The sequence below is a fragment of the Athene cunicularia genome (assembly GCF_003259725.1).
Source record: "Athene cunicularia isolate RWA chromosome 4 unlocalized genomic scaffold, athCun1 chr4_part3, whole genome shotgun sequence".
Classification (NCBI taxonomy): Eukaryota; Metazoa; Chordata; class Aves; order Strigiformes; family Strigidae; genus Athene; species Athene cunicularia.
Window position 1 is genome coordinate 4,588,449 of NW_020799100.1, and position 15,036 is coordinate 4,603,484.

Here is a 15,036-nt window from a genome sequence, read left to right on the forward strand (position 1 = left end):
GTACTCCCTAATCACTTGGTATACACCCTAATCACTTTGTAATAGTTCATGTTGATGGGCCTTGAAAGGGATGTTGGGAGAAGTCGTGGAGACTTATGGTGGCCGTGGTTGGTGAAACTAGGTGAGAGGAACGGATAGGAGTCTCCAAGAGAAGGAGGTAGAAGACTAGAAGGCATCACAGAGATCTGTGAGGTGAGGTGGCAGTTATCTGTTCTCCCTCCTGCATTCTCCTCCTCAAACCCACCAGAATATGTGACCACCACTCTTTTACATCCTCCCTCATCCTCAGTCTGGGCCTCAAAGACCCCATCTTTCACTGTTCCCCCAGCAGCTTATTTTCAATGCCTGGGTATTGGGGAAAGGAAAAGCACCAGGCTGGTTTTGCCACAAGAAAAATACTGAGTTGGTCCTGTTTATAATTCTTTCTCTGAAGCAGGGTCTTTTCTTCTTGAGGATGGTGGGACAAAGGCAAAGTGGGACTCCTTCCCCAGTCAATAAGGATGCCACGCTGGTCTGAAGCTTAGAAATCACAGCAGAGTTAAAGAAAACTTTTTTTATTTTCCTTAGCCCTGCCACAGTTCACACAAGCAGCTCTGGGGAAAACACCAGTTTCACAGCAATTTATTTTCCCTATCTGTGAAACAAGAGTACACTCAGTAATATCTGAGAAGCGCTCTGATGCTGAGTGCAAGTCTTATTACTGTAATTTTTTTTGTTTTCGACCACAAAGAACATTGTTCTGCTTTGTCTGTCTTCATCTTTTCTGCACTAATATTTATCACAGGGGAAAACCCACATGACTTGAAGTCTCTACTAGAAACTACAGCTGGGAAAGAACCACAACATGACATATGAGAAGACATGCATTTTTGCTAAGCCAGTAGGGAGAGATGAAGTGTTTTTCCCCTCTTTGGGTAATATTTTAAGTAATAAGAGGTACTTCTCTTTAAGCTGGAATAAAAGAGGTCAAGATTTCTAAAAATAGCAACAATACACACCAATAATAATCAACAGTATTGCTTTTTGCAACCTGCTCAGTGCTTTCAAGAAATACGTTGACATCAGAAACAACTACCTCAATAACAAGGACAAATAAAGAAGCACAATTTTCTACCTAAATGTAAGCATTTTTATAGGAAGCACAAAACCTGAAACTGCACATTTTTTCAAGGCTTATAGCTATAATTTGCAATGACAGAGCGGGACTTCAGAGTGAAAACGCTGTCAGGAAGAAATGGATACAGCGTTTATCATGCACATTAACGATCTGACTCCCCCCCCAACTATACCCACCCCCTTACAAACGGCCAAATTACCTTCTGTTCTGTGACGGTGCTTTGGGGTTTCAGTTCAATTCCATCTGGTACTCTTGTCCTTGAGAAATCTGCCACTCTGCTGCTTAGCAGTTGCCTGGTAACAAACTCCAATTAATGAACAGAACTACTTCAGGGAAGAAGAAAGAGCCCAAAAACCAAGAAGTAAAACACCCCACACATACATGTTCAAAAGTGAGCATCATTAACATTCACTAGTTACATATAAAGGATCTTGTACAAAAGCAAGTCGATTAGTCTGTGGATGTGCCGGAACGGACTTCAAGCCTGAGGACCACTCATAGCAGGAGAGTGGCACCTCAATGGAGAGCATCCCTTCATCTCCCTGCGTTTCACCCATCATTTTTCAGACACTGCATAGCTCATGAAAGTGAGAGCTGGTCCCTCAAGCTGCCATTTGAAAAGTGTCTACTTCAAAACTTCCCCTGTCTCCCCTCATACACTACCCTGCGGGGTGCAATTATGAGACCCCTGCTCTCCAGAGAAAGCGCACCAGCTGCATTGCAAGGAGGAGATTCATGGTATTGGGGACCTCTCTGCCAGTGCCTGCTGGGACAGGCTACACTGGAATTTCATACTGGGAATCAGTCCTTGAAACATGGATATCCTCACCTTACATAGAAAGAAACTAAGGAAAAGTTGCCCAGAGCACAGAGGCAGAAGAATGTAGGAGCTGCTGGACTGGCTGGGGTCAAAAGCCCATCCAGCCCAGTATCCTGTCCTCAACAGTGACCAAAAAGCAGATGCCTAAAGAAAGAGTAAGAACAAAGCAAACACCTGCTGGGATATACCCCAACATACTGGCTTCCTACACAACCAGCAGTAGCTTTGTGCTTTAAACTTTTTCACCCAAGTGGAATTGCCTCAAACTTCTGTCAGCAAGGCTCTGGCCTCATTTCTCTGCATTTACAACCCACATTATTTATTCATTCCATTATTTATATTCATTTATTTATTACTGCCATTCAGTTAAGCCTATGACATTTCTGCCTCCTTTCCAGTAATTATAAAACTGGATTAAGGATGCTGGTGTGAAGGGCTCTACAGTGCCACACCACAACTGTAAGGTTTGGGGTTTTTTTTTAAATGTTGCCCAATGCAATAACAAAGGAGGTTTGGTGAGAGAGCTACTGACTTAAGATTGCTGTGAAAGAGTTTTTGTGGCTTTTTTTGTTATTTGTATTTTGGTTTTGGGTCCCCCTCCACTTCTATGGGAAGGGTAAATATTTGCATACTAAACTTAGAATGAATGGCAAGATAGGGAGTAGAATCAATGGTGAGGGCAGGGATCTGGTTCTTATCAGGAAAGAAACCAGCAGCTGATCATAAATGATTCAACCTCCTACTTATTAGGGGGAGAAAGTAATTCCTAGCCAAGCACACATCTGTACCCACCTTGTTCAAATTTTGGTAGGGAACAGCACATGCAGAACGGAGAGAGGAAACTGAATATACAAAACGAGCCCCAGGAAACTCAGTGTTCTAGGGGGACTGTGAATGCTGCAGGCATCGGAAGAGGAAGCATTCTCAATAGGAGAAATTAGCATCAATGGAATAGACATGTTATACAAGCAGGTAAGATGCTGAATCACATACACTGACATCCTTTCCTTAAAAAAAAAACCAAAAAACACCTGGTGGGAGGAAGAATTCTGGCTCATCTCACTGAAAAGAAAAACAAGACCAAAAGTTGTTTTACTGGTCAAAGACAGCTGTCCTTAGTCCTGGCTTGCTCAGAAATGAGTCTTCTCAGGGTGGTTAACAGGATATGTCCAAGAGAATAACAGTCTGTCCAAGAGACTATGAAGCTGTTTCTCTTGCATGTCCCAAGTCTAGTCCTGCTGGACACCTCCATGAAAGGTGGAGCATGGAGATCAAAAGCTGTTCTACAGCCCAGGCAAGAACAAGAAAACACAGATTATTTTCAATAGCCAACTACAACTTGGCCCAAGGTGTCTCAGCCAAAGCCCACACAAAAACACTCCTACAGACTGCAAGGGGCTTCAGATCCTGCATTCACATGCTTTAGATAGCAAGAAAAACAAACACCTTCACTTTATCCAGGATATGCAAAGTTTCAGTGCTGGCTGCTGTTTTCACTTTGATCACTATCCTTTTTGCTATTTACTTGGTAGTAGTCAGGATATATTTCCCAAAGTATCTATCTTTCAATAGAAGTGACATTCAGCTGAGGTGAAGGGACTTGGTTAATAGACAAGATTATACTTTTGATTTTACAGGAGTTTTTGCAGTGGCTGTGTGCACAGGAAGGCAAACCTGACAGGGATCATCCTGCTAATTCCACCTCTCTAGAGGACTGGTGGACCTCACACACAGAGGAGATGCAAATAACACATGCAGATTTCCAAAGGCAGTGATACCGCTCCTTCAAAACATTACAGCATGCAAGGATCACAGCAATCTAACACTTACACAGCAAAGTCATTGCTACAGGGCAATTCCATATTTTTAATGTAGAGTCTTTCTGAGGTCTAGGATGAATTCTATGACCTAGAGTGAATAAAACTTTTTACAGATCAGAATAAGGTGGTTTGGAAGAGGAGCAGTAAGAAAATAAAGGCATTACAGTAGAAAGCTCTTTCAGGTGCACTGCATAATCTACAAGATTTTTAACATTCTCCCTCCTCATCTCTCAGCTTTGAAAATGAACTTCAGACATGCAAATGAGGAGCATATGCAAGCACAAAAACTCCACCATCTTCAGAGCAGCACAGGGGAAAGGACTGGTGCCAGGCCAACACAATAGCTTGCCAACAGTGCTACAAATCTGTTCCTGAAGACTGACAAAACTGCATGTGCAATTATGTCAGAAGAGCAAGAGCCCCATCCCACATTGCTCTGTGGTCCTATGATGCATTTCAAAGTAAATCCTAGAACTTGAATTAAACTGGTCTCTTTGCAAGAAAATTAGAAGTTTCATTCAGCAATACTAAAAAAATAATTGTTTGCTGTTCCAAACAGCAGGGCTGGCCAACTGTGATCCCCCAACTCTCTTTCACTTGGACTATCAAGCTATTCACGCTCCATTATTTCTCAGCAGAATACACATTTTGCATGACAGGTAGAACACCACAAGATGTCAGTCACAAAATCAACAAGAGAAACTGGAAAGCTACAGAGAAAGAGTTCAGGTGAGATCAGCTTGGTACAAGCCACAGCATCATCTGGCAATCACAGCAATTGTGTAAAACAACAATGTTAAAAATACAGCAAATTTTATAAAAATAAATCCTGCTTACACTGTCTCCTCTTTATAAACAGCCTTGTGAATGAAGCAACCAGCTTTTCAGTGGTAATTATTTATCCCAGAGTACACTATCTGAATACAAGGGTCGTGTCTGCCTTGCTTTTTTCACTGTAACCTGTATTTAGCATGAAGGCACATAGTTTTCTTTTCCTCTCCTTTTTTCTTTCAAAAACTCCATTTAAACATAGATCAATGTGAAGTAATCTCTCTAAAAGCACTACCTACTGATATTCAGTTAAAATGAGACATTTCCTCATTGTCCCAGGGCAGCAAGTCATCAAAGCTTATTACACTGCAAACATCTGATGCAGCAGAGATTTACCCCCGGGACTTCATTATAGCACGATTAAACTGCTTAATTACAACTGACATAAATGACTGATAGTAACTTCAGAGGGGAGGTAGTATTTATGTATGCCAACTCTTTCCAGATATTTAGAAGTGTGTAATCAAAAGGAAAAAAAATAATAGTAATTTAAAAAAATAATCAAGCCAACCTTGTGTGGTTCATGTCATCTTCATCGCTGCTGCTGACTTCGTCACTTGATGAGGAGTAGTCTGCTGCTTTTAAGAATGAGCTGGCACTGTCCTTCCCCTTGGCAAAGGAGCCTGGACTCTGAGTAAAGAAAACGCAGTTGGGTTTTTTTCTCATAGAAAAACCCATCGCTAAACAGTATGTGCAGTATTTTACTGTCCCAGCAAATATACTTATTGTCACTTCTATGCCAAAAAAGCTTTATTAGGAAGTTGATGCTTTTGTTGGTCCATCACAAGTGGGTATTTCACACAGAAAAGCAACCTAAGCCAAAACACCCAACTTTGCTAAAAGCTGAAAGGTGACTAACTTCAGTCAGTATGTGATTCTGAATCTCAAACATCTATGATTCAATTTTCACACTTTTCAGGAGCACAGAAGTATTTCCTTTTTCACACAAGAAAAGGAATGCTCTGCACCAGGGCTAAAGAATTACACTGGCTTGAGTTCCATTCCAGCCCTGGACTACCTCGAGGCCTGCAGGGCCATGCCTGAGCACAGGCTGTGCCAGTGTGGACCAGGCTTGAAGCACCTTTGAGCTGGAAGGGCAATATCACAGAGCCACGGCTCACACCCACTGGGCAGTGAGACATCCCAGTCCTAAGAAAACTCATATCCAGGCCTCCCATATTATTGGCAATGGCCTAAACACAGAGTCTTCTTCAAACCTCTGGTCCCTGACAAGCCAGGAGGTGCCAGGGACTCCAGTAAGGTGTAGCTGTCCCCTGCTGTCCCACTCTGCAACCCCCGGAGCCACCCAGGCCTGCTTGCAAAATGCCAAGCATCCCACAGGTGAGCTCTTGCACAAGGCACCGTGAGCTCCAGGTGCCTGACAGACATCCCCCACCAGCTCAACACCACTAAAGAAAAGAGATTCCTCAGTAAATAAGACAGAGAAGTGGCAATCACCCTTTCCATCAGTGGCACATCAGCTAACAGAGAGCCAGGACAGAGCGTGTCACAGCCTGGTAGCACGTAATCCAGGCAGCTACACACCAGGTATCTGCACAAGCCACTGGCATGGTCTTGACTTCTGGATTGCATTACAACTGATCAATGACTGCCTGAAATATTAAAGACATACCCTTCCTTTCTAAAGTTATTATCAGTCAGGTTCAGGAAAACTGAACTCTCTGCCATCAACTTGAGCTGAACACAAGTCAGACCTGGACCAAAAGCTGATAAGACACGTTAACACAGCAGTAAGCTCGAGCCAGCCCCACGGGGCCTCTCAAGTGGACTCATCAGCTACCAAATCCCAGTACCAATAGTGGAGCTGTCTGCATAGACATGCCCTCAGTGAAAACTATGAACAAATCAAAAATATCAGCGGATTTAAAAGAACCTACTGCAATCTGGCCGAGATAAGAAACTTTTTCAGACTTCTTATGTAGCTGCAGGTGGTTCTGGGACAAAGCATTCTCTGCCTTGGCCGGTCCTGGATTCCCTGGGGGATTGAAAAACAACAAACAGTTTCTTATTTTAAATGCATCTGCAGCAGAGTGACAGAGGGGAACAGTAAGACAAGCACATATAGTTACCACCCACAGCAGACACCAGCTTCTGCTGACTAACTTTTTTTTTCCTCTTTGTTGCAAAGAGAAATCTTTTTGCTTGTTTCCCAGTAGTTCTGGATGCCACAGTATTATGTATATAAATTGATACTCTGCAGTTTATTGCTGAAGACTAAGACAAGCAGACCAAAACCTTGGCAACATACTCCCACTATGCATCAGCAACAGTTCCATGGATTGGAAGGCAGCTTGCAAGGGTGAGGGTACGCTAAGCCCTTCCTCTGATCCTCTTCCCGAGGGCAGATAGCTATATCAACAACTGCTGGTCATATTCCAGCACTAAAGGTGCCACCCACTTATATACCACATATATACTGCAGACAGCGTGGTCAGAGAGAGAGAGGGTACAAGAGCCCAGGACCCCAATGCACATTTGCATGAGCAAACAGACTTGTTGCCAAGATTTGGCCTTCATAAAACTGTTGCACAAAACCAGACTAAAATGTCTGGTTCTGTAAACCCAACGGGGCTGAGTGCTGCACTCATGAGCATGGGGTCAAGCTAAAAGCAGAAGAGGATTCACCACTTCCCATGGCAGCACAGAGAGACCCATGTTCCAGCCCCTGCTTGCCTTGGGGCACACGGAGCGCCACTTCTCAGCTCTCACTTCCACTCTGCACCCTCATTTTTGCGGAGAGCTGGCCCCTGCTGTGGGCCAACTCAGTGTGAAGTGGCACCTACCCAAGGTCAGGTATGGGCAGGAAGGAAGCTGTGGCACGATGCTTCCCTCTCCCAGGTGGCACGGGGATGTACGCTTGCTATCATGCTTGCACAGCTACTGATTACCCAAGCAAACAAGATCAGAGTTGCTGGAGATCATCTGCATGTGCTGATGCCACGTTAGAAGGGACGATTGCAAGTAATTAAGCAAATCTTCCCTTTCAATGCCCCCACTGCCCGCAAGGCTACCTGGGAAGAGCAAAAGCAGCCTTGGAGAGATGCTGTCTTCCATACGGAATTCCTGATGCAAGTGAAGGGAGTGAAAGCAGATGTGCCCTCACCCTGCCACTGGGACACACTAGCCAGCTCAACATCTACCTCGTTCAGCAATTTTTCCCATGACTATCCCAGGCTACCAACAGGACTCCTTGCAAGTTAAAGGGGAGAATTCAAGCTCACACAAATTAGGACTTGTATTTGGTAATTTAGATAGTTTTACCACAATGGCTTCGCACATTTTGCAAAGCTTTTAAAATTCAGAATTCCTTATTGGTCAATGAGTACCTAAGCAACTCAGCAGAATTATTAGCTTTAAAGTATTTATAGCCCTTTCCTGCCCAATTCATTATCCCTGTGGGTTTGGGAAAGCAACAAACTCTTTCTGGAACACCATATGCCAGAAACTAGCTGTAATTTAATGACACTTAAGAACCGAAGGAGACAGTTTAAATCACAAGGGAGGTTTTCTATTCTTTCCATTGCTGGTGAGGTTTTCACTTCCCCATGCCAAAATAGCACAGGAGTTACACATCACACAGACATTGCAAAGTTGAGCTGGGCTGTTGCACATTGTTCATCTCTCTGCTGTTATTCAAACATAAAATTACATAAGAGCAAAAAGAAACAAAACTCGAGCAGTTTCAAGTGTGCTTTGGATTTCTCTTAAAACCAAACTTCCTATTCTGTGTAGTTAGTGAAAACAAAACTGGCTTCATTGTGTAAGTGTAATAAATAAGCAATTAGTTCTTCATTATCAAGGACTTACAAATTAACAATGTGAGCCTCAGTTTAAAAATAAATTACCTCAGCAGCTCACTGCTGTGGTTTCAGAACATTTTTAGCATCCACCCTTCTTCAAATTGGGTGTGATTCCTCATGTCCCCCATCTTTAGTAGTCAGCCTTGATGCAAAGCGTTGCAACACACCACTGCTTTGCAAGGAGCTACACAAGAAATTGCCCTGCAGCTGACTCACAGAAAACACCCTCAGGAATAACTATAGAGTAACAAAGCTGTCCACTTCTACTTCATGTCCCCATCTGCCAGAATCTCAGGTCATGTCTCAGGAACCTGAGTCTGTACTGCAAAAAAATCTGCACAACCATCAGCCAGCCAACAGTGTTCCTACACTGCTACCAGGGATACCAACATAGCTTAGAAAGCTGCATTTTACTAAAATTTGGATGAGGCTATCTCTATCTTTTAACTTTGTTTGGTTTGGGGTTTTTTTTTCAGTTCCACTATCTTTCTGCAAATAAAATAATACTGGAGGAATGTCTCATAAGGTGTTGTACAGACAATCTTATGCTTCATTCAGCCAGTACGTTATTAGAGTGCAGAAATAGTAGTGTGCAGCAACTACTCATCTGTATCATCAATGGGAAATGCAAAAAAGCAGCATACAGTTATGCAGAAAATGCCAATGAGTGAACATTAGTACTGAATTATGTCTGTAATGTTGGCTCTGTTGAGTTTCATTGGTCTCCTTAAGTGCAACAGAAGTGATGTTTTTCAATTCTTAATTGAGGCAATTCAAGTTTTCTGTATGGAAATATATTCACAGTCACTTTTTGACTCAAAAGAGGAAGTATTTATATTTTAGGAACATGGAACCATAAAATCCAGAGAGCTTTCAAAAGTCTATCACCAGAAGACATTGTTAAAAACAAAATCCCATTTGCAATGCAGCACTTGACACACTGCAGAACCCCATTTCATGTGATAAGAATTTTGCACATTTTGACTAATGAATCTTTGACTTAGGAATCACCTGAGGTTGACCAGCTGCTCTGGTGAGATCCCATCTCCCACTGCTTGTTGCCAGGAGTGCTGCTGGCGCTGTTCAGCTTCAGAGCATGTCCCCCGGGGGATGACTGATGAGTGTTACTAAACAGAATGACAAAAAGCAGATCCGATTATCTTGCATGCAGGAACACAGACTGGAATGGACCTCCTAGGCCACTGAATCGAGTTCCCTCCTGTTACTGTATGATATCATACTCCTGATAAACAAAAATTTTGTATTTATTGCTGCTCCAAGCACGGCCACTCAATAGCGAGAGAAGATAGAGAGGACAGTCATTCTAGATTCCCAAGTCATTACAAAATATCCTACTATAAGGACACCTCCCTTGGCCTCCTCAGATCTGTGTCACTCCTGATTCCAAAGTCTCATGAATTTTACAAATATCGAAACCTGCTCCAGCACCCTCCTAGAAGATCACTTATCATCACCCACTTACAAGTGGATAAAGGAAGGCATCAGACAGTAAAACAAGCTGCCAAGCTTGTGAAGTAAAACAGTGGCTCACCCAGAAACCCAGGCTCAGAAACCACTCATTTCTAACACTGTGGTTTACTTAGATTGTTTTTTTCCTGCTCTGCCTTGTATAATTTCTAAGTAGAGAGTATTTAGGGCTTGACTACACTTGAAAGTTATGTCAGATGATGTTTCTGACTCTGGCTCATCACAAGTGCTGCATACTGTTTTGTTATATCAGCTAAACCTACTTCCCTTCCAAATCTCTCCAACCCTAGTTTCTCACAGCATTATGTTCCCTGATAAGACATCCAGTGGGGGCTACCCATAACCACTGAGCAATCTGCATCTTTGGTCTTTTCTCCTGGGATATGAAAAAAGTATACCAGTCTTAAGGGCAGACTGCCAAAATAGTCAAGATACATCTACACACAGGCTGTTCAAGCTACTACCAGGCAAAACAAAGCTACGGTCACAAGCTTCACAAGCTATAACTGTAAGTGTCTATACAAGGAGTTGGGGCCAGACCCCCACTCGCCAAAGTATCCAGGCAGCCAACTCTCCTTTGAAACCAATGGTGACAGCACTGATGTAGAGCATCTACAAGAGTATCCAGGCAGCCCTGCCCATCAGCAATCCCATCAGCCACCATCAGTGTCGATAGGCTAGGACCTCAAATACCCTGCACCTTCAGCATCCACTTACTCTAACGTGAAGGGAAAGTAAAGCGTCACCAAATCACAAGAAAGTAAAGCGTCACCAAATCACAAGAAGTTAAATGACTGCACAATGTGCTGCCTGTTAACTGGGAAACGGACGCACAACTTGTGTGCAACCCACTTGGGCACGCCAAACTGGCTGAAGCCAATGAAACAACTCAATGCAGGAATTATTACAGACAGAACAGCCCTTACATATTAAAAATACTGCTTTCCAGCACAAAACAGGACTAACTCACATGAAAAGAAGGAAGAGATCTAAAAGAGGCTGGTTTCTCTTTAAATCAGTTATGTCAATCATTAAAAGGAAGCTGTCTTAGACACTTCCTTCAGGTTTAAGATCAGGAAGCATGATTAGTTATTTTTGTGGACCAACTGACTCAGAAGACAAAACTGTAACAGGTATTAAATGAGGTGTGAACCCATACCAGTTTCGGTGTTACCGAGGTTATGGCTTTATTTTTAATACGTTTGTTTTAGTTTTCCTATTGACAATAAATCAATGTTAGTATAAACATAAAACACTTATGAGCTTACCTTGAAAGGCATCTCTGTTGGCCAGGCTGATCCCTGCTGTAAAATTTAGAGGTTGTCCTTTCTGGAACCTTAAAGATTTAATCAAACATGTTAAGGTTGCTACTGATAGTTTAGACTCAGTTAATAAACATAATGCTTACCCTGTATCAATGCAAAAATAAAGACTAACCAACATAAATGAATAATGCTTCAGTGGGACCTGTGGAGACGTATTCCATGATATCAACACTGAAATCTGCAAGTCAGCAGCAGGTGCTTCCAATTTGCTCCAAGGCTGCGCAATCTATCAGGGTGCAGACTGCAAGTGGTTTGCACCTTTCCTTGGAGTCAGCACTATTCTTGGTCAATATTTAAAGCAGACGTGGAAACACATCTGCAGTCACTTAACGCAGCTTTCCCTAGGTGGTGGATTACCTTATGTTGCTGCCAAAGGGTTGGGGGAAGAGACACACATACACTCCCACCCAACTGCAAAGTCATAAAATGAATACACGCATGCACGCACATATACATCCCTGCACAAATATTCTTAGAAATTCTGTTAAAAAGAGAAATACACCATCACCTGACTTACAAAAGCTAATGAGCTTTTCTGCAACAAGCCAGATTTTTCACAGAAAGTGCAGCTACAAATACTTGGTCTAACAAAAGAAATGTACCTGCATTCTCAGATCTCACAGATATTATATACATACGCATAAACTCACAACACTGACCTGCTTATAAATCCATGTCTTTGTTCTAGATTACTGAAACTGTACAAGCAATGAGATTTACCCTGAGTTTCATGAAGTCCAGGGGATGGATACTACACATCACAGGGGAACTGGCTATTAACCACCAACAGTGCCAAACACCCTGAGTTTCACATACCTTTGGGGGTGGTTCTTCGTTTTGACTCATGCCCCAGAATACGTCATCCTGCACAGGGCTGAGTGGTGTCGTCACCATATCTGACAGTGAACTGCTGTGGTACACATCCTTACTAGCCCGGAAATTTTCACACTTGAAACAAATGAAATACATGTTGAATTGTACTTCCCTGCCGATGTAACAGGTTGCAGTCTCAACATATATCAATTACTCTGTTTGTGAAATCTAATTTTTAGTAAACATACAAGGAGTATTGTGTTTGGATATAGCCCTACTCACCTTGTTACTGTGAAGTAAGTTATTCATTTCCAGCATGTTAGGCACAAATATTTCAAGGTGAAGGGTACAATAAAGAGAAATGGCAAAACCATCTATGCTGTACATATATCTCCCCTCCTTAAACCTGTGGAGAAGCTAATGGGTCACTGGCAACACACAGTGAACTACTTAACTCGATGATGCAAAAATTACATTTAGAATTTAGCTAGTATAATCACTAAGTTAGATGTTGACTTCTAAACTACTCTTTGCAAGCCCACCATCAGCCTTGAGTCAATGGAGACAAACTGTCGCTTTCAACTCTCCAGTGGTTCTAAGGGTGCCCTGGCCCTCCTCTGCAGTAACTTGAGAATGCAATAAGAAAGAAATAAGAAACGTGCCCAGACTATACCTCATGGGTGTAATGTCCAGGTGCTCCCATTGAGACCACCTGTGTTTTTTATAAAGATACCTTCAAATGTATTAAATTAACACATTAGGATAGCAAATGCCCTAATCGTGGTGGGGGCAGGGGAGAAAACAAATCACTTTCTTACAAAGTCTTCATTCCAAGGGAACAACAAGTAAGCAGTGTAAAACTCAAACTAAAGTGCTCAAAAGTTGGTCCTTTGATTCTTTCTATATTAAAAGGGGGGGGAAAAAAAGATACACAGAAGAGCGAGCCATTAAATTCTACATACTAATGATCTCTTACACTGGCATCTTCCAAAGGGGAGGAAAGGCAGAGAGCTAAAAATGTCAACTGAATGTACTGATCCTCCCTGAAATGAGAAATGCTCTTGGACACAAGACTGAGACAGAACACACGGAAATGCTGTGTGAGCTGGGCCCATCTTGAGAGACTGCTATGCTAGAACCAATTTGATGTTACAGAAATAGAAAAAAATATTAGAGAAATGCCTGAAGCTATACCACTTCATGCTTTATCTTGTCAGACCTCCCATCCGAAGCAGGACTTGGCCTCTCCTGAGACACCACAGCCAGCAGGAACACCACGGGCTGACATCCTTCCCGCAGCAGAAGGAAGCCCATGCCCCAACATGCTAACACATCTCTGTTGGGAGGCACTTCTGCCTCAAATGTACGGCAAGACCAACATCCCCACCACTTGCAGGTCTAAGAAAGAGGCTAGCCATTTTTGTCCGAGTCAAAGATAAAAGTCTTGTGTCCCAATTGAGTTACTGCAACTCAGATCAGAGGCAGCTGTTCAGTTTTGCCAAAGAATGATTCACATGAATATTTTATTGACTTATCAGCCCAAGTCTACAAAAGTCTCCAACTCCCCACTCCTAAAAGTAAATACACAGAACAACTGCACACAGCTTTTCAATAATACAATATGATTATGAACTCCAAATAACTCTACAATACTAATTTCATGAGATAATGTTCAAAATCACTTAAATATTGACAGGTAGTAATTCTAAAAACTAGTTAAAGATGCCAAACATTTATTCAAACATCCCATCACAACCTCCCAGACCAGCACGGCAAAGTCAGCTGCTGAAAAACAGTCCTGAGAAGTTCACCTAGTTATTATTCAGGTGCTTTTCCTGCCTTTTTGGGACAATATGTTCTGTTGACTCCCTTTATAGAAAATAGCTTTTTCAGCAGTTATAACATCTCAGAATCCATGTCCTTTCATTTTGTCAAAACTACATTTTTGTCCAACATGATGGTCACTAATAACAGTTTTCAGTTAACCAAGAATTATTTCAACAGCAAAATGTTCCCCTGAAACAATTCATCGTGCGTATAGGAATAGGTTTTATAGCAAGTGTATTATTTTCAGCATATGGGAAGATTTTTTTTTTCCTTGCCACTTTTTCAACAAGATACTTACAGTTCTTCCTAAATTCCAGCTTTTCAGTCCTGCAGACTACCAGAAAACTATTTGTGCTTAAAAGCATGGATAAGCTTTGCCGAATCATGATATAAGTGACTTGGTGAATCCAAACTGTGCAGATGATACCCACATACCTTCTTTGGGCAGAGAGAGACCAGTACACTGGTTCCATGTAAAGCCAAGAAGTTATACCTGCTTTTGGGATGATCTCTGCAGGACCGACAAGACCTTGCAATTCCACAGCAAGCTAGAAATGTCTCAGATAACCCCCAAAATCATAGTGTTTGATATTCCACTTAAGTTTTACTGATAAAATAATTTGTATGGGGGAATCTTTTTTTAAAAAAACTAACAATGACTCTAAACTACTGAGACTTGAGCCTTAAATTGTTTTTATTATAAGTAATACTGAAAGAACAGCAGCTCCTCTGATGCACAGAAAGCACTGGTAGACAGTGTTACCTACTGTGTGTCTTCAAACCATAAAGGCACACCTAACAGAGCTAAGGCAAAGGACCCTTTGTCCCCTGAAATTATAACATAAAGTGATATAGTACAAAAAACTGATTAATTTAAAAAGATTTAGAAGCAAGAAGCTTTAAAAAGATAGACTGCATTGCTTTTCAGAGGGTGCCTAAGTTACTAATCTGAACTGATCTACATATAGGGGGTAGGTAAGCGCAACTGTTGTTACAACACAGCATAAGGAAAAGGCTTTTCTTAAAATTCTGAACAGAACTTCTCTGGGATACTGGGTCAATCCATGACCTAATGCACAGTTAGCTCTTCTAATATTGTTAGCTTTCAGGTTCTGTTTCAGCCACATTACTCCAGGCAATAGAGGAGATCTAGCTAGCAAATCCTACAGGAAAA

General features: G+C 42.0%; 1 protein-coding gene across 1 annotated transcript in view; it reads right to left on the reverse strand.

Annotated features, from left to right (window-relative positions):
• NRK (Nik related kinase) overlaps positions 1-15,036 on the reverse strand; it is a 100,764-nt gene that overhangs the window by 26,121 nt on the left and 59,607 nt on the right. The window contains exons 15-20 of the mRNA XM_026848441.1: positions 12,039-12,170; positions 11,166-11,233; positions 9,421-9,536; positions 6,487-6,584; positions 5,100-5,218; positions 1,317-1,410 (exon numbers count right to left, since the gene is read on the reverse strand). Of these exons, the coding sequence (XP_026704242.1) occupies positions 1,317-1,410; positions 5,100-5,218; positions 6,487-6,584; positions 9,421-9,536; positions 11,166-11,233; positions 12,039-12,170 (627 nt within the window). The remainder of the gene's footprint in view (positions 1-1,316; positions 1,411-5,099; positions 5,219-6,486; positions 6,585-9,420; positions 9,537-11,165; positions 11,234-12,038; positions 12,171-15,036) is intronic.